Here is a 24,861-nt window from a genome sequence, read left to right as displayed (position 1 = left end):
TTGGTTGCCAACATTCTTTAAAAAATATCGTACTTGCGCAACAAAAGAAAATTGAAAGTTTGAGCATGAATAAACTACTTTTTTTTTACTTTTGGGTGAACTATTCCTTTAAAAACTTATCCAAAAATGAAAATATCATGTAATTTATTATGAAGACACACAAAAAAAACATTATACCCTTAGTATTTTGAAGAAAGCTGAAAATCTGTAACCATTGCCTTGTGTAGTGGGAAAAACAAATACTATGGAAGTCAAAGGTTATAGATTTCCAACATGTTTCTAAATATCTTCATCTGTGTTTAATAAAAAGAAGTAAATTGTGAGTAAATGATGACAATTTTCACTTTTGGGTTCACTATCCCTTTAAATCTTGTACGTAAAACCAGCATCTTTAGTGATTTATCAAGCATATCTTGCATTGTCTGAGACATGATATGGTTGAAATCATGACAAAAAGCACATGATAAAAATACTGCGCTTATATTTTGCATAGGCTTTGATATGAAGGTTATATAACAGCCAAACAACTGTAGTGCTACTGTGAGTCTCAACTGCAATGGGTATTACACCCTTTGGTGGGTTTCAGGGATCTTTGTAGAGGTCCACAAACAAGTGATGGGGTTTGGGTGAGAAGGGAAACCTGTCTGAAATCACACATCTGTCATTTCATCCTCCATGTCTTCCCCTTCTGTTTCTCCCTCTCCTTCCACTTCCTCCTCATCTTCTGATGTCATATCCGCATCATCCATCTGGGACAAGCACTTCTGACAGGAACAGATGAATAAATAATTCTCCCTGAAAACAAGAGGAGAAAAGCACTTAATCAAGTTAAAAGTGAAAAGTCAGCTTGTGTTTTCAGTCAAGCACAAAATTTGAAAACACCTACAATTAAAAAAATGTTTCAGAGCTCTTATACTCAAACAACTGCTTTTGCTGCTTGTTCAAACTAATTTAAAATGAGTTGAAACAACAATTCTTAAGTTGTTTTGGACAACTTAATTGTTTTATGGTCAATCCACTTAAATTTGAAAAAACAATTAGGTTAACTTAATCGATTTGGTTGGGATAACATGAAGGAATTGTGTGGAACACTTAATTTTTTTTTTTTACAGTGTGCTGTACAATATATCTGTTTCTAAATTTTTAAAAAATTTGACCTTGACCTCTGTGCTGACATGGTCATTTTGAAGCCAAAGCTTGTATACTATATGTATACTATCCCAAAATGTAAGTTAAGACTGTATTTGACTTTAGTCAAAAATTGAACTGAACATAGCTTAACCTTAACAACAGGTGTGAAACAAATATGATAAATTACATTTTGATAAATGGAAACTAAAATTTAAAACAACAAACAAAAATACCTGATATCCAGAGCCAGACAGAATCTGCTGACATTTTTTTGCTATTTCTGCTAAGAATTTTGTAAAAAAAAATAAAAAAAAAACTGTAAATTTATGTGGAATGATCTTGAGAGCATCATAACTAAAAACTTACTGTATGAAATAAAAATGAATAATTTTTTAACTTTCATTTAATGTCTCCAATACAAATCCAATCAGACCCATTATTGGGTAAACAAAGCAAGTCAAAATATTACTTTATAAACTATTGTAAATAAATCAAATGAACACTTCATATTGGTCAATAATATTACTAAAATTAATTTAAAAACTGAATAAATATAAAAATGTACACTAATTTACACAAGTAAATAAATAGACTCAATTATGGGCTAAAAAAATCTGCAGATTTTTTGCATGTGCACATTCCATGTGGACCCACTGATATCCCATGACATAGACAAAAAAATCCTGACTTTCAATGTCTAAAATGGACCTTTTTTCAAATTCTATGACCTCTAGGAACCCTGTGCAACAGACTCCCGGGTAGCAAGTAACAATTTATACCATGTCCACAAATACATTTTTGTTTGAAACGCAAATTTTTCTCTGTTTTGGCCTTTCTTTCCACACTGAGATGCATTTTTAGTAAACAAAAACATCTCTTTTCGAAAACGCTGTCCAAAGTGGATAAATTTGAAAATGCCATTTCAGTGTTGCAGTAAGGAAACCGAAAGCTTTCGAAAACGATGAAGCATTTTAGTCATGTGACAAAGTCATGTGACCAGTTCAGCTGACATGGTGGACGACAGTGTAGAGCAGATGTTTTGGATGCTGTCCATTTTGACAGCTTTATTAAAGATTAATGTCAGTTTGTACATGCTCCATATTGCCTCTCTTCAAAGGTTATGGAATATTTACTGGGAGCTCTTGTTTAGTGGCAGAATCAGACCACAGTAACAACATTTTGCCAGAATGTTTCAAAGAGATGGAAAGTAAATAAAAGCCAGGCAGATATAACAAAAGCATCTTACATGCATGTGCAGTACTTGAACAAAAGCATTTTCAGTCATTTTAGTGTGGATGATGGAAAGAATTAAAAATGGTTGTATAAACAGGCATCGTTTTTAGACAAAAAAAAAAAAAATTCAAATTCATCCAGATAAGTGTAGACGTAGACTTGGTCACAAAAAGTCATGTCTTAATCCCCAGTTTAATCACTTTAAAAGGCCATGAAACCCCCCTCTTTCGGTTCAAGCCTACCTCCAAATTTTGAAAAAAATGCTCCGTGATGGGCGTGGAGTGTTGCGAGTGGGCGTGGCCGGCAATTAAGAGGGGAGTGAGTCGGCTCACAAAACCATGAGGACCCATCACGAGACACAAACCATGAGGAGACCCATGATTTTAGTTTACGAAGTTAAAATGCAAAGAAATTTAATGTCCTGCTACATATGTTATTCGTAATTTTATATACACATAACCACAATTTGTTTTATCATCATAAAGATAATCGTGTTTATATAAACACTATAAATGAGGAAGACTTCTCTCTCAATCCCTGTCTGACTGCAGACACTGTGCATAGCAGTGCAGCAGGTCTCTTTCCCTGTCTATTCCAACTATTAACCCTGCAGGTAATTTGGAGGACTTTAAACATGGGCGAACACAGCAGCACGGATATAGTTGATGTGTCTGAATGGTAACAAACTCAACTGATTAAAGAAAGTCTGCCATTCTCCCATTTTTCATACAGCTCTCCTGACAAAAATGCTTGCTGCACACAAACAGCTTTGCTGTATCGGCCCTGACAGAATCGCATTTGTTTGCAACAAACCCTGTGGAACATGGAAACAAACACTTACGACCCCTGATGTGCAGATGCGGTCTCACTCGCTTTCGGAAAGCATGTGCTCTCATGAATAATTAAGCAGCAGGTTCTTCTCATAGGATAAGAACACTCCGCTATGAATAATAATGAGAAACCGCCGCATCACCACTCCACTAGCAGATTCATGCTACGTTACCGATTTAAAAATTATTTTAAAACCCGGAAGATGAAATTAGCAGACAAAAGCTCAAAATTATCCAGTTTTCCCCACAATTAAAGCTGGCAGGTGCTAATGTTGTCTTAACTGATGCTCAACACACACACATCTTTTTATTTAATAACTAGCTACTTTTCACTCACCCTGTATACAGTAAAATTTTCAATTGGATCATAACCTTTCAACAAAGTTATCATAAATCCAAATGCTACTACACAACACCTGTTCTTCTATGATCCACTTCAAATAACGACAACAGTATATCCCCCCAACACCAACGAACCAGTAAAGATCTGCCATTATGTCATCCAATCAACCCTTACTCCATAACAAATGAAGATAAATAATATCCATCAATTCCAAGGGGGTCCATCTCTGATCTCGACTTCACAAGCAAGAAGGTCAGCAGTTCTTTTCAAGGTGAAGTCAGGAATAAAGTGAATATAGATTAAGTGGGATTTCTGAACAGACCCTCATTGGCCATGGAGGCGATTGACAGGTAAATGATCAATAGGAGAGCAGGAGCAGCGGCCCCTGTGGTTCTTCCAGGCCAGAAAGCTGCTGCCAGGGACCAAGGCCATTGATCCTCTCTAGAGGTAGACTCAGCTGGCCAGTTTCACAGAGAATGCTTAAACAAGAGATTGCATTGGTTTACCTCAAGATCTTGTGCCGGCTATGACGACTCCTGTCTCGCTGACAGCAGTCCAGGTAGCTGATGCAAATTTCCTACAGAAATAAGAGGAGAAATTTATGACAATCAACAGCGCAGTTTTGTTATACAGAAATGTTATAATCAAATTTTATGAAATGTTTTCTGTTTTATCAAGTATTGGCCAGTACCGTAAAATTGGAAAAATACAGAAAAGTATTATATTCATATACTTTTGTAATGTTGTTTTCAATGCAAAGTATAACCTTTTTCTCAAAATCAGTAAACATTACATTTTCCCTCCACAATCTCACTATAGACCATTTTGATGGATGTAAACAAAAACAATGGTCCCAATGCAGAGTATATACAGGAATTATAGAGCGAAATTCAATAAGACTCTTTCTGTACATTTTCCGACCTTAAACCACTTTAGGTTTCAAATGGAAACACTGGCGAGATTTTAACTTGCAGTATATTTACTAAATATTAATGTAAGAAATTAATCCAAAACTAAAACATTTTTCATATACTGAATAAAAATCTATTAAATCTAGCTAATTCAGCAGGTTGGCGCCTATAGAGCTGCAGGAATAATGATGTTTCCTTGGCAACTGCAGTAAACAAAGCAGCATGATGTCAAATCTATTAGGATTTTATTGATTTCAAAAACTACACAGCATCCTGATATTCGCAGATTTAATTCAGGCAAACTTTAGCATACAAAGATACAGTGCATAATGAAAAATTGGATAAAATGTAATGCCTTATAAAATAGCATTTAAGACTTTTTAATACTTTTTAAGGGCCTTATATTTCTCTATATCGATTTATCAACTTTTAATACTTTAAGACCCCACGGTCTTCCTGTTTGACATATTTAATTTCTATAGCCACCGAGAATCCAACAAAAGACATGAACATGACCATTATTCGTATATAATTAGCAGAAATATGACTTATGTATACAGAGAAATGCAGAAGTCTTCATAACAATCCTCCAAAAATAACAGTGCAGTTAACGCTGTGACAGAAAAATAAGACTTTTTACTCTTGTCAGCTTACTCTTAATAGTATTTTTTTTATTTAAAATTTATGGCCCTCGTATATTGGATCAAAATACAGTAAAATAGTAATATTATGGGTAATACATTATTTATAATGTCTGTTTTCTATTTTAATACATATCAAATTCATTTCGGTAATTAAAAAAAACTATTACTCCAGTCCTCAGGGTCACGTGATACTTCAAAAATCATAATATGGTTTGATGCTCAAGAAAAATTTCTAAGTATTAAAAATAATGAAAATAATATTTTTGGTGGAAACGAAGACATATCTTTCATGATTTTCTGACTAAAAGAAGGTTTCAATTATGGCCGCACCATACTGAAAATGTTTTTGCAATTTTTTTTATTCTGTGATATACAGTCAAAATTATTAGCCCCCTGATTATTTTTGTCCCCAATTTCAGATTAACGGACAGAAGATTTTCTCAACACATTTCTAAACATAATAGTTTTAATAACTTAAATATTATCAAGACAAACTGTGAAAATTTCCTTGCTCTGTTAAACATCATTTGGAAAAAAAAATTCTAAGGGGGGTGGGGGGGGGGGGGGGGGGGGGGGGGGCTAATAATTCTGACTTCAATTGTGTATTGAGATATGATTACAATTTCACTAGATGAGTTGAATAACTTTTTGGAAAGAATTTATAGGTTCATTGGGATGATTCTGTAGAGGAGTGCATAAAATATACCAAACAATCTACAAGCTACAATTAAATAGAGCTTGTAGTAAAAATATTGTTTTACTGTATTCTTAAGAGTCGAATGCATTTAGCTATACAATAATTGAATAATCAAATGTAAAATAATATGGCATAGTCTTCTTTTTATAAACAATTCAATAAAATGAATCGTTATTAATTTTTCTAATCTACAAACAGTACATTTTCTTTTCCCTCACACAGTCACGGGCCTCAAAAAACACTTTCAAAATAATAAATTATAATTCAGACTCAATATTGCAAATGATCACAAATTGATGTTGAAATGATATATTGTGCAGCCCTAGTTCAACTGAACATCACTGGTGTCACGTGTATACAATTGTGCCGTTTAACAATTAATTGTGACTAATCGCATACAAAATTAAAGTTTGTATTTACATAATATATGCTTGTGTACTTCAAAAATATTTACATAATACATATATTCATATTTACAAAATATAAAAATAAATAAAGATTTTCTTAACATGTGCATTTTTAGATATACATAATGATTATACACTTTACAGACAAATTTATTTTGTAAACGCAAATATTTTGTACTCTCGATTAATCATTTAACAGCACTACTCTACAATCGGTTTTGATCAGTTATATGCACACTTGCTAAATAAACCTTTTGAATTATTGCATATTTTGATTAAGGAGCTTGGAACATCAGAAAAACTAATTTATTTTACAATTTAATTCCACTTCCTTCCAATTCTGCATTCCTGTTTGCCACCATATCCCAAATTAAACTCTGAATTAAACTCTGCTGTTTAACTAGAAGGAGTAACAAGAAGGAAAAAAAAATACCTTTAGGTTCTCTGGCAAAGTGAAGACACACCTGGAATTAAGCAACTCTATAAAAATTCATGAAGCTCTTTATCAACTATAACCACGGTGCAAATTAAAAGGGGGGTTTGGGAGGTAATTAACACCTGATCATACCTGAAGGGTGGCAAAAAAGATGTGTGGGTGGTCTGCTCTTTAAATAGTGGGAAATAGTTTGCACTGATCTGCAATTTAAATAATAATAATAAGAAGAAGAAGAAAAAGAAGAAGAAGAAGAAGAAGAGAAAGAAAATAAAAATATAAATTTGACCGCACATTTTTAAACTAATTAAATTGTATGAATTTGTACGAATCAGCCCATTTTCTGACAATATGTGAAATAGTGCATTATTGTAAATTTGAACTATTTTATTATCAAAAAGTAATTCCACACATTTAATTAAAACAACAGCGGTGTCATTTAAAAGTGCAGAAGTGAGATTCAGAGAAAACTAAATTATGCGCACAAAAAACTGAGGCCATGCATTTTACGACAACATTTGATTTGGAACTTTTTGAGCATTTAGTAAAAATGTTGTGCAGAAATTGCTCTAAATTTGTTGTATGATCAATTCGCAAAAGTGATAGTTAAAACAAACGTGTGCACAAAAAACTGCGTATGCATTTACAGAAATTTTTGTTAATTTGAACTACCAAGGAGCATTTTCACGCATGAGATTAAAACAACAGGGGTTTTATTTCGAAAAATTGAGCAGAACTTGATTTAAATTTGTTCCCAGATCATTTTGTAAAAGAATTGGTTAAAACAAACGTGCGCACAAAAAACTGCATACGCATTTACAGCAATTTGTAAATTGTAATTATCAAGGAGCATTTTCACGCATGAGATTAAAACAACAGGGGTTTCATTTATAAAAAACGTCATGCAGAAATTGCTCTAAATTTGTTGTAAGAGCATTTCGCAAAAATGTAAGCTAAAACGAACGTGCGCACGAAAAAAAAAACTGTGTGCACGTTTACACTTATTTGTAAATTGTAACCATCAAGGAGCATTTTCACGCATGAGATTAAAACAACTGGGGTTTCATTTAGTAAAAATGTTGTGAAGAAATTGCTCTAAATTTGTTGAAAGAGCATTTCACAAAAGTGCATAAGTGCGATTAGGAGAAAGCAAACATGTGCACAAAAAAATGGTGCAGACGAGTTTACACTTAACTTTTTCGAAATGGACCTTTTTGAGCATTCATTAAAAATTTTGAGCAAAAAATTTGTTGTAAGATCATTTTGCAAAAGTGAAAGTTAAAACTTCGCAGCGCATAAATGTATTTGTATTCATGACTAATTCATATTCATTTGTATTTTCTATGTTTTGCTCATCCCCCAATGAGGGCTAGGGTAAGGGTGGGGTTTGGGGGGATGCCTTCTTTTAAAACAGTATGTTTTCATCCAAATTGAATTGTATGAATTAGTGTGACTTTTCTGACAATACACAAAATAGTTATGTTTTCTCGTGAGATCGGGCGGGACATTTTATAAATATCAAATAATCTCAAAATTGGGTGCAGCTGACTTCTTTCAGATGTCCGCTTCCTTATTGTAAACACCGCCAAATTTATATATATAATTTTATCTATATATTTTACTATTTCATTCTTAGAAAATCATTTTAAAAAAACAACCCCCGATAGTCAGTGTATAATTCTACACTACACTAATTCGCACACTACAATTCAATGCCGAACGCCTAAACAAATTCACGATTGGCTGTCATCTACCAGCTAATGCGGTTCAAAAAACAAACCTAAGAAATAAATCTCTGTGAACAGTAGCATGCTATGAAGGCAGGCAGATGTAGGCCTTTTCAATCTATCTGACAAGCTGCCAAAACTGTTCCGATCTCCAGAGCCTAGACTGTAATTCCTACAGACAACGAAACACTCAAGGCTTTCGAATATCAGGCCCTCTTTTTCCGAGAATCAGCTTAGCGTCTATTATCTAACATCCGCCTCTGACCTCTCCAGGGCCGATGTCACAGAGGGCCGTGAGGTGAAGGAGGAAGTTGTTGTCTGGAAACGAAGCCTCCGCATTGGGAACGCAGCTGTGGTTACCTGTACAACAGAGGAAAAGCTCATAAATCTTCTCTTCTTTTTGTAGAGCAACAAGACAGGCCTCATTTGTTAAAGCGACCTGATTTTTTTTTTTAAACTCAAAGTCAACTTCAGTGCAAAATTAAAATATCACAGCTGTATAAACTGAGCGACATGCCAATATGAATGAAGGAAGTTCTTACAGGAGCTTTGCAGGAGGAAAAGACCAGAGCCTTCACAGTTGAGGAAATCGCCGGTCTCTGTAAGAGAAAATAATAAAATCCATAATAAAATCTATGAAAGGCTTTTTTCTCTTTGCATTTATTTCACACTTTGTTACCATGTGAATACAGCAGGAATTTAGATGTGAATTTTAAGTTGTATAAGGCAAGTTTTTGATTACTTAAATGTTTTTGTAACCATTAAAATGGTGTCCAGAAATAAAACTTTGATGGAAAAAAAAAAGGAAAGTGAAATATATATACTTTTTTTAAATCTCATAGAGTTCTAATTTTAATTTACTGAATCTTACTGGAACAGCAATAATACATACATATTTAATACGAATGTTTTTTATTTTGACATGCTCTTTAAAACAATAAACAAACCCTTTTCACATTTCCGGGTTTCTCAGTAGCGGAAGTCGTCATAGTTGGGTAAATATAGAGAGCAGTAAATAAGAGAGTACAGCATATATTTCTTTTTACAATCCTATTTGCTTAAATAATAACAGAAAAACTCCTTGATAGTGTTATCAAGACTTTCAGAAAAAGGAAAAAAAAAATAGTGTGAGACTGATGACGGCAGCCAGAGGAGAGAATAACATTAAATTTACTCTCAGCCCCATATACGTTGCGTTAGAAACACCTCGCATAAGCGGTAATTTGTTTTTTGTAATCTGACGCAAAGATGATATCATACATTCATCAATGCATATAAATGTTCATACGATTTTTTAAAAATCAAAACATTAAAAACTTTCAAGGATTTAACATTTTGATGACCGTTTAACGCGTCATAACTGTCTTGTGAAAAAGGGTCCATAAAAAATTTAAAAAGACTTTCATTTTTTTGGATGCATTAGACACTTTGTGACAAATTGTAAAGTTGTTCAATTTGACAAATTTTATAATTTTAGTAAAATCAGACAAGTTGCTGATTAGAGTACTTAAATTTAATGTAACCACTACACTGTATTCCAGAAAAACAATTAATTGAAAAATAAAATAATATTATATATATATATATATATATATATATATATATATATATATATATATATATATATATATATATATATATATATATATATATATATATATATACACATATATATATATAAATCAAATGCATTAGAACCCTAATGTACTATATCAAAATACACTAAAACAGTAATATAAAAAAATTATAATAGTAATATGAAAAAAATAAAAAATAAATAAATACATGGATATAGATACATATACAGTTAAAGTCTGAATGATTTATTAGAAAATGATTTATTAAAACTATTATGTTTAGAAATTTGTTGAAAAAAAATCTCTCCACTAAACAAAAATTGGGGAAAAAAATAAACATGGGTGCTAATAATTCTGTAATAGAAAGATAGATATACACAACTTTATTCATCTTTAACAAAATAAATATATATAAAAAACTTTGATCTCTTTGGATGTATTTTACACTTTGTTACAAGGTAAATATATAGAATGTTAAATTTGGCATGTTTCATAAATTCAATTAATCCGACATTTTGTGTAGTCAAAATGGATTACAATAAAAAAATGAAATTCGGAAAACAATAAAATAGAATCTAGAAAGACAGATTTATATATAAACGCCAGATTAACAGGGCCTTATTTTTTCTGAATTAAAACATTTATTATTGTGGTTTTGTTTTTAAAATCTACTTTCTATTTGAACACATCCTATAACAAAAAAGTAAGAGAAAGATCTATGAAAGGCTTTCATCTGTTGGATTTATTTCACACTCCTGCACAAAACAATAATATTTTACACAGATCGATGGCCATCTAAGTGGTAAAATGTGTGTCTCTGTCTCAGCTGCGCTTGAGGAAGGAGATGTCAAACGCAGAGATGGATTCAGTCTTTGCAGGTATACAGATCAATGTGTGAGCAAGTGTGAGGGTCTACGCTCTGTAAACAGGTGGGAGTCTATGAGAAAAATGACCTTTGTCGATGTCCTTGTAAAGCTGGTCGATAAACGCATCCAGTTGCTCCCTCTGCTGGCGGGGAAGCTCCAGCGCATCACAAGCATGAACCCACTGACTCAGAGAACTACAGACAGACACCCATTACAACAGAGTTACTTCAGGAATATTATATTACGGAGTAGGGCTGCACAATATATCATTTAAGCAATATATCGCAATGTGTGTATCTGCAATAGTCACATCGCAGGATTAAATTATTTATTAAATATTTAAAAATAAAGATATTATTAAATATATATATATTTTTTTTATTGTTTATACATTGATGACCATGTAATTTTAGGTTTGATTGTTTAATTTTTGTACCTGAATACTGTTAGACTCCATATTGAAAACCACTGTTTATTTACCTTTTATCTCTGCTCCATTGTATTTATACATGTTTGTAATTTATGATAATTTATGCAAAAGCACGGCATTGAAAAAGACTTGATTATCCCAGTCAATCTAAATGAAATCTTTCCAAATAGAGCTTTGCAATCAATCTGGTGAAATTATATTCATATCGCAATACATGTCGCAGAAAAACAAAATATCCCAATGTCAGATTTTTCCAATATCATGCAGCCCTATTACTGAGTAATCATTTGAATTGATTGAATGTTACCTGGTACCAATACCCTGACCGTTGGTCCCAACAAGTGAAAAGAGAGAGCGAAATCCCTCTGGAGTGAACCACTGTAATACAGAACAGAACAATCTTTTTGAACAGATTCACTATTTGATGATACAGTTAGATACAGATTATATATATATATATATATATATATATATATATATATAGAAAACATGTTGACCAGATTGAGGTCCAACTTACAATTTTTACTTTGATTTTGAAATGAATTTTTTTCCAATAATGACAAAAATTAAGCTCCTTAATGTTTTTGTGGAAACGTCATTTATTTTTCTAGTATTCTTTAAGAAAAACTTTTATTTAAATCAGAAATTTGGACATATACAGTTGAAGTCAGAATTATTAGCCCCCCTTTGAATTTTTTTTTTATATTTAGCAAATTATGTTTAACAGAGCAAGGAAATTTTCCACATATCCATAAATAACGTTACGACAACTGTTTTAATGTTGGGATGTGACTGAATTCCCTTGTTACAGTTATTAAAATGGTTTGACAACAAGAAGGAAATGTTTATGGGCCAATGGCATCACCACATTGAAATAGTCTATATATAACTTTAGTTACATACACTCCTATAGAAATCTTTTAATATGCTGGTTTGAGGGCCATTTCTCTTACTGTTTTGAAGACAATTACGCTGCTTAATGTTTTAGTTGAAAGAAAAATTATTTTACTGGGAAATTTATTTAATGAACAGCATCTATTTGAAACAGAAATATTTTGAAAGATTATACTTTCTTTTATTTTACTTTTAAACAAATAAATTTATCTTTGCTGAACAAAGAATTTGAAATAATTTTTAAAAAGTATGCATTAACCCCAAATTTAGACAGAGAAACATGACACAGTTGATTGTCAAAACAATAGAATGAATGACAAGACGAAACGATTGAATAAAAGATTGAGTGAACAATAGCGCATATGCTATGAAGATAAATAAAGGATAGATAGACTGAATAATACAATGTCAGAATGACAGACAAAACAGACAGACTGAATGAAGGGTAGAAAGAATAATAATGACAGAATTGATAAAAAGGCATATAGATAGAATGACAGACAGTTTAAGGGATATAGAGAGACAGACAGAACAACTGACAGTTATAAATTGATAAAAAGACAGAAACAAGTGATATATTAGAATGAGACAAAATGAAAGACAGAATGATAGAACAAAAAAATGGATGGATGGATGGATGGATACCTGACTGAGACGATCTTCATAGAGTGCTGTGGTAAACAGATTACGCAGCAAACCCAACTGTCCCTGACAAAAAGAAAAAAAGAATATTTTATTTGATGATTTACAACCATATGTGAATGCACATGATAAAACCATAGACTGTAAAATATATGGACGGAGCATCCGTGACGTCACCCATAGGTTTCTGAACACTGCAAAAGAAGCTACAAGTAGGCGCGGCCAACCGTCGCCATTTTGTTCGCGCGTCATCGCACCCACGGCGGGATACCAAACAAGGGCAAAGAGGCGGAGAGTGGGCGGAGCTACAGACGCCTGCTGGCACTTTGCTTAGACCTAGCAGACAGACTTTACTTTGGGAGAAACGCTTGACACTTTATTACCTGCGACTCGTTTGTGTTCTGACCACATGTGCTTGGCTGTACACTATATCAATAAAGTGTTTAGACTTTTAAAAACACTGTAGTAATACAGTGAGCCACTAAACATTGTTCTTATGACGTTTTTCTACAGGAGGAAAACGCGAATTACTTCCAAACACTTCAGATGTGTGTGTGTGTGTGTGTGTGTGTGTTAGTAAATGCAAGACTATTGATGAACTCCAACATAACAGTGTATGACAACGCTTCAGATGACTGTTCTAGAGCCTACAGCTAATCAATCTGTCACATTCTGGAGTGCTTTACGGGTCTAAAGAAAATTATTAATGATAAATGATCTTAAATAAAACAAATACATTTATAGAGATGGTATACAAGTATATAACTTTACTCACATGGGAAACGAGGCCACGTGAATGGTTTGTGAGCACAATTAAGTGCACACAGCATACCATATCATCTGATAATTGTAAGAAATAAGTCCAAAAGGCAACTGACTGTGTAAAGCCACATAAAACAGAACAAAAATACGATGAATATGCCGAGATTAGTAGCGAGATTGCTGGACTAGCGGAATTTTGATGAATTGCAGTTTCAGTTACTTCCGTATTGGCTTCCCGAGAGAGAGCGGGAGGTTGCCGCTTGGATAAAACCCTAATAAAATGTCACTTCTATAAATACTTCTACATCATAAGAAAATCATGGCTTTTTTTCTCCAAACAGGTAAACTTGGTGTTTCAGACTACATTTTTCCACTGAGATGTTTACTAATGTCTATCAGATAAGATTGTGATGGATGGAGACAAAGGATTAAGGACTTTCTATTTACCTGAAACTTCTCTCCCAGCAATTTATGAACTATTTCCTCCTCCTCGTTTGCTGTACGGCTACAAAAATTAGTAAACAACCGCTGCCAGCGTTCCTTATCTTGAGTCTGGAAAAGAAATGTAAAAAAATATTTATATACACACAACAAATGTTCATTCACGTATACAATCCTCTTACACACATATATTGAGGGATGTGCAATATTTATCATTCAAGAAAACTCAGAATTGTTATTTTAACAATGTGGAAGTTGACTTTAGAATATGCTACAATCACTTTACTTGAGATAAAGCCCATTAGAACGCAGTTTGCACACCACTGTATTTAAAACAATATATTTAAGATTATCTTTATATAAGATACTGTATGATAGATATATATAACACACAAGCAGGAGTCCCAATTTCCTGAATATCAGCATGGGAGCCTGATCACAATGTAATATTAAGTTTTACAAACAAGTCACTCTTGACCGAGGGGACGAGTCAGCTTCATGTGTCCACTCCAGCACCTTTATATCCCAGAATGCAATGTGATTGTGACATCACAACAGTGTAGTTCCTAAGTGCTCAAGGGTTTAGGGCCTTCAATTTAAAACCATTCAGATGTTCTGCCAGTAGTGGACATTTCATTCATTCATTCATTTTCTTTTCGGCTTAGTCCCTTTATTAATCTGGGGTCGCCACAGGGGAATGAATCGCCAACTTATCCAGCATTTGTTTTACGCAGCGGATGCCCTTCCAGCTGCAACCCATCTTTGGGAAACATCCATACACACTCATACACTACGGACAATTTAGCCTACCCAATTCACCTGTACCGCATGTCTTTGGAGTGTGGGGTAAACCAGAGCACCTGAAGGAAAACCACGCGAAGCAGGGAGAACATGCAAACTCCACACAGAAGCGTTAACTGCCCTAGCTGAGGGTCGAACCAGCAGCCTTCTTACTGTGAGGCAACAACACTACCTACTGCGCCACAGCATCGCCCTAGTGGACATTTGTGTGATGTAATCAATGACAAACATCCGAGTGAACGAGATGGAGGAAAGTTAGGGAGTGAGGCGCATAAAAAAAAATTGGACAGGAATGCAGCTTTGCTTTGTAAATGAATCAGCAATTTGAATGAACCATTTGAACAAATGGTTCAATGATTCATTAATTGAGGCTAGGTTTACGCAACAATTTTGCAACCAGAAACAAAGATGCTTTTCCCATGCATTTTAAAAAGTTCCACGTTTATACAATGTTTTTAAAAACCATTTTTGTGCATCTGTAAACTGGGATGATCAAAAAGGGTGCATTACATAAACCAGGCCAGCCTTTGGCGCTGTCAATTTGTTAATAAGCAATACTCGTAAGGAAGTAACAATGAAGTTTTGTTGGTGGCTTGGCACTGGAATGTATGTAAGTTTGCTGTGTACGTAAGAGGAGTCTCCATTGTTTGTTGTAATGTGATGTAAATCCATATTTTGCTGAGGAGGCATTAGATAACACTTGAGCACCAACACCATTACCACTTACTGGTTATGGTATGGTAGTGTGTTTTTTTTTTTTTTTGTGCTTGCTTTTAATCTAAACCTCCCTAAACACCTACTACACACGCATATGAAGTCATCCTTTTTGAATATTTTCATTTTTGTGTGTTTACACAGACACAAAAAAGGTTGCGTTTTCAAAAACTTCAACTTTTTAAACAGTTTTTAGATTTATGCAGTTTTAGGCCCAAAATGCCATTGTCAGGTAAACTAACAGGCAAAGCACATAAAAAAGTTTCCCGTTTTTGGCTGATAATGTTGTCGTGTAAATGGTGCCCAGGTCTAACCCTAACAGCCTTTTTAACGTCATATATATATATATATATATATATATATATATATATATATATATATATATATATATATATATATATATATATATATATATATATATATATATATATATATATATATATATATATATATATATATATACATATATATATACATATACATATATATATACATACATACATACATACATACATATATATATATATATATATATATATATATACATACATAACAAGCCTAATCCAGCCAGAAATCCAACACAAAGCAAAAACTAACATGCAAAGTATGGTTATTAAAAAAAATTGAAATACTGCACACCTCAATATTCACACAAATATTTAGACAGCAATAAAGAAAAATAATATTAACCTGCTTGATTGTGGCAACCATCTTTGCCAGTATCATGACACTGGAGGTTTCTGGAGGGTAGTGTACACTCCTGGATAATATGCACACACATACGCACACGCACACGCACACGCACACGCACACGCACACACGCACACGCACACGCACACGCACACGCGCACACACACAAACTATTTAACGATAACCTTGAAGAAAACATTCCACCCTTGCATGCTAAAAGAATACATTTGTACCAATAGTCTTTAAACTACAGCAATCAATTACTGACAAAGCAATGAACTGCAACGCTTCTGCATAAAACATTCAGCATATGAGATACTATTCACCTCCACGCATCCTGCAGCTTGTTGACTGGATGATCAGGATCATCATGGGATGGGCCGAGACACAGGATTTTATGGTACTGATCCATTGCAGCCTGTCGGCACTCAGGACTACAGTACATCACCTGAAGAAAGCAACCATCCATTCAACAACATTCAGGATTGAGTCACATATACACAGCGGTAGGCCTAAGCATTTGAATTAAATGACTAATTCCTATTTTAGAAGAATCTGTACTGTACTCAGTTACTGCTAAAAATGAACACTTGTAATGTAATTGAATTAAAAACAACATACTTTTTACATTAAGACTTTGAGTTCATATTTTGCAGGTCATAATGACATGAAAGTTAAACAGCATGAGGCAGCAGACTACTTAGTGGAAAATGTAATTGGTCAGATTTTTAATCAGCATTCTTTGTACGGTCATTTATCTAATGGAAAAATGTTTTTCCTCATCAAGCCAGCGGTAACATTTGATACGCAACTAATTACAATATCAAGAGGATTAAAAACTTCTACTGCAGACAAAACTTCTGCTAAATGATCTACTACATCTTCCATTGGCTTTTTAATAGCATGTACTCTGAGTCCTAGATTCACTTGTACATTTATTAATTTGGCAGATGCTTCTATCCAGAGCAAAAGTAAAATATAAAGGCAATAGAAGCACATCAAGATGAAAAGGAATTTTCAAGCATCAAAACATTTTATCTTTTTATCTTTTTTGGGGGGAGGAGGTGGTTTATTCAATTAAAATGCTGAAAAACACACAGACATGCACTATAAAAACCTCAATTTAAGTAATGCAATCTGAAAATTTTAATCATAATTCAGCCCAAAAATAAAGTGTCATTTTTAAATTTCAAAAAAAGATCATCCGTCAGAAAGATTTTTGTAATCAATTTAACATATAAACTAATTTAGCACGATCACTTATCATTTATTCATTTATGTTTTAATGCCTTATCAGCAGCATTAGCTATACTTAGGCAAAACCAATACTAAATATACAATATGTAACATACAGTCATATCTGTTTCTTAAAAAACATTCATTGTACAAAAAAAAACGTACAAATAACAACACTGAAAAGAGTCATACACAATATTTTAGTTTGTTTAATGATAAATATTTCAATTTTTCACCAGAAGACACCTTTTTAAACATTGCCCTTTCTGAATAAAAATGTTTTCTAATATCATTTAAAAATACACATTCTATTAAGATATGTTTTATCGTTAAAATATTCTTACACAAGTCACAAATAGATTTTTTTCATCTTTCTATAAATATGAGTATCGATCACTTATAATTTAATAAGTGCAGGTCAGATTAAGTGTGTGGTTTCATATTCGCTTAAATACTCCTTAAATATATGTTTACATTCAGGTCATGGCTCTTTTTATTTTTGTATAGCACTGCATTCAAGTTTCGACCAAATTATTTTAGAATTTTAATATCATATTACCAAGACATATTAGTGGGAAGTATAGATTGAACGCAGATATTTCTTTGCATTTTCTGAAAGTTGTCTGTTACAATGTTGTAAGAATGTCATTGATGTCATTACTAGCTATGAGAATTTTATCCTAAAGACCTTAAATATCACCAAATCTGTGTAAGAAACCACTAAATTGGACAGTCAGAACGTAAGCAATAAAGTGTATGCAAGCTTTGGGACGTACTACTTCCTCTTTAACAGATCGTTGTGTTGCTTAGTTATGCCCCCTGTCAATCATCCACATTTCTGTCGTATTTAATTCACCTTATTGGAGAAGCAGCAGCAGGGTAATCTCGCTTTTACAGGTCTTTCATGCAGTGAAATCTCCTCAGGTCTTTGGGTAATTAAGCATTCAGACGTTCAGACATCTAAACACATCTTTATATAAGTTCAGTATTGTTGTTGCAGATGAAATATAACACAGATAATGCGATTTAAATATTTTCCAGTGGGCTAGATATTGACTCAGTCATTCAAACATCTTTACCGAAGCCTGTCTACTTGACGATTGGTCTCGCGCGTCCATCATGTTTGTAGTTTATTTACACTTTTCACACGTGTTTGTAGTTCTAATCGAATTCACATCAAACACGCAATGTATTGTGGGCCATATCAGCGGTTAGAGTATGGACAGCTCTACTCTTAAATTTTTTACCTGAAATAGCAAACCATCCGGGAACCTCTGGCATACTCTTTTCAACATACTATGGTTTGGGACATACTAATTCTAATTTCAAATGCTATTTAGGACAGATAGTATGCGGATTGGGACGCAGCACAAGTCTCACTAATTTGCTTTCAGCAGCTAATGGTAATGACCCAAGCATACTGAACCCAGGTGACGAAGCTCCAAACATTTCAGGTTGCAGCGCTAGCAATACTGGAAACATGAAATGCAGGAAATACCAAGATAGTTACCTAAACTATGTTTTTTTTTTCCATTTTCTCGAAGCAAGGAGTCCCTGACCCAGCCACAGAGCATTATCTGCAGCAAAATTCTTGCTAATGAATGCATGTAGGCTATTCTTTGTACATAAACATATCTAGATATAGTAATAAACAGTTTGTTTGAAAACAACATTTTTGTCATCCTTACTGCAAACTTATCCGAGCAATAATATCATTAAATGCTGAGGGGGCCATACAATATTTTCCAGGGGAAAAGTGGGTCTCAGGCAAAAAAAGGTTGGGAACCACTGCCATATCCCACATTTATTTCTAAAATATCAAGCAGAAGAGAGAGAAAGAAATTGTCTGGGGTACAAAAGGTGTTTGGCCAACTGAACCAGAATTTCCAGGGTAAGAATCTGGACAACATTCATGTTTGTTCTCATAATTACAAGTCAAGCAGGTGAAATATTAGACTGAGATCCTAATACTGCTTATATCTTACAAAAAATCTTAAAGTCAGCCTTTTCTGCTTACTAATTCCTAATATTATTTAGAAGTTTTCATGATTTAGAAAGCATAACAGGCAGAACAACATACTCAGAAGTATAATAATGGGATATTTCACCCAAAAACTGACCTAGTGATTATTTATTACCACTTCCGTGGTATTTGTTTTTTCTACTGTGGAAATCAATGGGTTCAAGTTTTCAGCTTTCTTCAAAATATCTTCTTTAGTGTTCAACAGAAAAAGAACAAATCCTAAAGGTTTGGAAACACTTGAGGGTGAGTAAGTAAAAAGTGAGTAAATTGTCATTTTTGTGTGATCTATCCCTTTAACCATGCAATCAATGCTAACTGGCTAAATATCAACGTTAGTGTCAAACCCACTATTAAGTAACATCATAGATTAAATCAAAACTAACCTAGGAATATATTAAATCAAACGTACCTTACATTGTGGACAGGTCTGGTGTCTGTCAGGTCGCACCTTACATAACTCAGGATGGGGTAAGATGAGAGCTGGCAGACCACTCAACCTTCTGGCATTCTCTTCTGCAGTCTCCAGAGCACGCAGACAGTATTCACATGCTGACGATAGGGAAAAACAGGCATGAAGACATATTTATAAATCTAACTAGCATTAAAAAAAATATTATAATAATCTCTGGCCACTTTATTGGGTATTATTTGCTTAGCTACTTGTAAACACAAAAAGTTTAGAAGCCAATCACATGAGAATAGTGTATATGCGCAGCTAATGTTTCTTCCCATTCCCACAATACTTCTGGTGAATGGTTAATGTGACATTTTTCAATTTTATAATGTTCTTTTTACAACATCCATGCTGTAATGTAATTAAAATACAATCAGTTAAATAGACTTCTGTATTCATTTAGTTTTTCAAGCGTAAAACAGGACAAAAAGCACGCGCCCGTCAGGATCAGCAGGCAACCACAGAAATTCCTTTGAAAATACTGGGGTAAAATACATTTTCATATTTAAAGACATGGCGCAGAAAAATATAATTTATTAGTGTTTTGTGTACATTCTGAGACCCACTTCATATCGTATATCAATCAGGCACTGAAGATCAAGATGAAGACCTTTTGTAACGGCATACAGTTCACCGGAAGTGCTTGATCCAGGTTACTGAAAAATTTAAAGTTCTTCTGCATACTTCTGCATATATACCCATTAAGTAATGCATTTAGACGTGGTCAAGAGGATCTGCTGGGGCCTGTTGTTCAAAAGGTGAAATTTAGATCCCAATTATCTGAATTGGGAAATTCCATGTTTTGCGATCCATCATTTTGTGCCAGATTTTTTTTTTTTGTACCAGCAAATTTTTATTTTGTATCACCCTGATCCAGATGAAAAAAAAATTAGATTTTCAATTCTATATTATTAATTAATGATCTAAATGGGAATACATATCACAATAATTTTGTCTAATACTCTGTAGTAAATAAATAATATATATATATATATTTTTTTTTTTAACTGTTGCCTCAAATAAATTTTTCTTGTCATTTCAACTCCATTTCACTTGAAATATTCATTTATATCTTTACAACTTTTCATTTTTAAAATAAGTATCATTTAAAGGGCACATAGGTTACCCCTTTTTTCATATTTAATACAAGTCTTTTGTGTCCTCAGAATGTGTCTGTAGTTTCAGCTCAAAACACCCATAAGATTATTTATTATAGCTGTTTGAAGTGTCTCTATTATAGCTGGGAAAAGGTTGTTGCTGTTTTTTTGCTCTGGGCCTTTAAGGCTAGTCCTCCCCGCCCACCGTTCCCACGTGCCTGTCACCAACATGCCTCAATCACCACCCTCGGCTGCCTCAGGAAGCAGATCTCACGTTGCGTTTGTGAGAAATACTACAGTAAGAACTTTAACAATCAGTATTTGATGCATTTTTTGTGGAGTTGCAACAATGAGTCACACACAATGTCATTACAAAGTTCACGCACACACAGCGCAGACACACACACACACACACATAGCGCAGACACACAGCGCAGACACACACACACACACACACACACAGCGCAGACACACACACACATAGCGCAGACACAGAGAGACAGACAGCGCGTTAAGCTTTGCACTCATTTTGCAAGCATATGTGACATGATACTGGTAATATCCACTGCTGTATGGACATCTGTGATCTTAATGTACAAAATAAACCTGATTTAACGTCCACAAACCGGGATTGAAGCATCTTCTTTTCTAATTGTTCTGACATGCGGCTGTGCTGATGAAGTGAATCTGAAGTAAATCGCTGTAATTCAATACACACATGCTCTCTTTTAAAACATTTTAAACTTGTAAAACTCACTCTTGATCACGTTTGATGATGATTGATGATCCTAGCAAACTGAACAGACCTTTTATTCCCGGTTGCTTTGCGCTCGTCCTGTCTTGTTGATATGATTATATGCGTTACTATGGAGACATGTTAATACGCGCAGCTGTCAATCAATATTGGTGGGTGGAGCGACCGTACTCCTACGTCAAGTTGCGGTCGATCTGAAAACCGCTCCAATTGGTCCACCGTTTTTATGTTGTTAAATTTGAAAAAAAAAGGACTGTTTGTTTATATCACCCCAATATGACAGTTTATACACTATAACTACACATATGTCTGTCCAAACAGCTTGAAAAGTGGATTTTTCACCATAGGTGCCCTTTAACAATAAGTTTCATAAGTAAAAATGAAAAACCTTTAATATAATGCAATGAAGTGAAAAAAAACTTTTTAAAAATGTGATTAATTCAAAATAAGGCAGCATCTAGTTTTATTTTTATCATGTAGCAATAAAAACAACTAGAAGGTTTAAACATTTTCATCAATGTGGAATTTATAACATAAGTGTTACCTTTTTTATTTAATTTTAACATTTCAAACAAATAATAGATAGATTACAAAACATATACATTTGTAACACGCATTTTCAATAATAAAGAGGGTATATGTTCAAAAATTAACAAAATAAAAAATACACAACATAATGGAAATTCTGTATTTTTAACTAATTGTAAAGTTTTGTTCTAATTTTGTTCCTGAAACCCTCCCTTCTGCTGGGATAAGAAAAAAAACAAATGTTTCATATTTAAAATCATCCAGATCAAAAGAAAGATTGGATTTTGTGATTGAACAACACATCTTCAAGACCTGATCCTCTCAGATGGCCAAAAATCACATCAGATTCCTTTTGATCAACTGACCCCTGACATTCAAACTGTGCATTAGACTAGGAGGGAAAGGTGATTTAAGTGACTGGCTTGGTTGTTGGTGCCAGACAGGCTGGTCTGCGCATCTAGAAACTGCTGATCTGATGGGATTTTCATGCACAGCAGGCTTTACAGAAAATGGTTTAATAAAAAAAAGAAAATATATTGTGAGCTGCTTTGTGAAAAAAACACTTTGCTGATGCCAGAGAATGACCAGACTGGTTTGAGCTGTAACTCTACAGTAACTCAAATAACTAAATACAACTAAGGTCTTTCCGTGTCTGATAAGTCTTGATTTTTGCTGTCACTTTATAATACTTTCTTGGCACAAGCTGGCACTTCAGTCTGAATTATACTCAGTTTAAAGGCACAGTATGTAGTTTTCACCACTAGAGGGAGTGTATTCACAACAAACCAGGGCATAGTTTGAGGACGCTGTGACTGAGTGTGGAATCATGGGAGTTGTGGTCTTTATTACATCCTATGGGACTCTTGCAGAAATCATGTACATGGATAAGTTAAAATATTCCAAAATTATTATTATAATGGTAGTATTAAGCAGTCTAAAAACTGTCGAATTAGTAAATAGATTCTCTAGAACATTTTAATGATTAAACAAATTCAGGCCCATAGCCAGCCTGGTAAAAGGGGTGGCTCTTTTTTCCCAAAAAGTGGACCTTTTTGGTAAGTCTTTTAATTAGCTTGTCAGAAGGTCATCATAACCACACGTTTTTATGTACGAAAAACATTTGGAGAAAAATCCCACAAAATATATATTTTGTATATACATGTATTTTTTTTAAATGCATTTGATTGCCATGAAGATGTCAGAAAGTTTAACCAGGTGCTATAAAATCAATCTGCTCTAGCTGACGCTATTGCTGTGTTGTTAATCTAAGGTAAACATACCAATCCTATAAAGAAATGATTTAAGGGCTGATGGCTTTTCATTTGCATGTTGTTTTTGTTCAAAAACTATTGTTTTTATCTTCTGTGGGTTATGGTTAAAATATTGTAACTCTAATAGTTTAATAAAATTTATTTGACTTTTTTTTTTTTAAATCACCCAGCGCCCGCCCCCCTGTCATTGTCCAGCAACTGTAGCACAAAGTAGCACAACAAAGTAGTACAACAGCCTAACTCAAGTACTTTACAGTATGGCTCCAAAACACTCTATTATTTTACTTACCATACTACTATAGTATTTTCTTTTAACCAGTATTTATTCACATCAGGGATGTGGAGCTAATAAATCTACACTAATTTGGCACTATTGCTATCTTGTTGATAGCAAATACTTAAAGATAAATCTTTGAGTTAAAGGAGTTACCAAAATCAGCAACATGATGATGAACATCTGAATACAGGATACTATGCACTCACCTTTGTATTTGTACAAGGCATTCCACAAGAACTGAGATGAGACTAGAGGTCGTTCAACAAAAATGGTGTCTCCTTTTTTGAAAGTTTTTTTGGCGAATAACCCTTTGCCCTGGAAATAAAAAAATATATAAATATCAATAATAATAAATATCAATGATATAAATATGAATTTTAATTTTGAGTCTGTCTGAACCACGAAATGAGATTAAAACATTTTTAAAAATACACGTCTCAACATAATAACTTATTTTTCAGTTTAGATTTTTTTAGGCTGTCTACATTTAACTGATCATCGACCTGTGTCATGCATTAGGAATACGCCGGCTGACTTGGGAGGGGTGCGATTACCATAATCAAAGCTGAGATGCTTGATAAAACTAAAATAAACAACATTGTTTGATGGGGGTTCCTCTCTATTATGGGACTGTCACATACCTTGACATTATTGATAAATCGGACATCCACGCAATTACTTGCTTTGACTGGATCCACGCAGCGAGAAAACATGTCATCTACGGAGGCCGCCATGTTGGATATTTACATTTTAACCTCTAACCTCTCAACCTGACCAATGAGTGTGCGAGAGAGAAATCTCCTTTCTTCTTTCTTTCATTCGCTGCGTACTGAGATATTTATTCTCATTCTGGGAGAGATTATCTGTGCTGCCTGCTATAAACGTAAATGATACGTTAAAGACTGCTAGATAAAATATATATATAGTCTAATGTGGAATTGGAAGGCGGAGCACATAAACTCAATTGAATCGTTCATCTGAGTCGGATCTTTTTACTATATGATTTTTGGAAAAAACATCAAAGACGTGAAAGCATCTACATAAAAGT

The 24,861-nt window shown here is 33.8% G+C and overlaps 1 protein-coding gene across 1 annotated transcript; it reads right to left on the bottom strand.

Annotated features, from left to right (window-relative positions):
- Positions 1–461: 461 nt before the first annotated feature.
- On the bottom strand, positions 462–24,567 carry smyd5 (SMYD family member 5). The gene is made up of 13 exons (XM_056472117.1): positions 24,455–24,567; positions 24,020–24,128; positions 19,842–19,981; positions 16,500–16,621; positions 16,174–16,243; positions 13,975–14,079; positions 12,769–12,831; positions 11,537–11,607; positions 10,887–10,993; positions 8,899–8,955; positions 8,622–8,716; positions 4,044–4,114; positions 462–795 (listed from the first exon to the last, which is right to left on the bottom strand). The coding sequence occupies exons 1-13, from the start codon at positions 24,545–24,547 to the stop codon at positions 651–653; spliced, it is 1,248 nt and encodes a 415-aa protein (XP_056328092.1). The 5' UTR covers positions 24,548–24,567; the 3' UTR covers positions 462–650.
- Between the last annotated feature and the right edge of the window lie 294 nt (positions 24,568–24,861).

Source organism: Danio aesculapii, chromosome 14, assembly GCF_903798145.1.
Source record: "Danio aesculapii chromosome 14, fDanAes4.1, whole genome shotgun sequence".
Taxonomy (NCBI): domain Eukaryota; kingdom Metazoa; phylum Chordata; class Actinopteri; order Cypriniformes; family Danionidae; genus Danio; species Danio aesculapii.
Note: the sequence above shows the minus strand (reverse complement) of the source record. Positions and strands in the feature narration are given on the sequence as shown.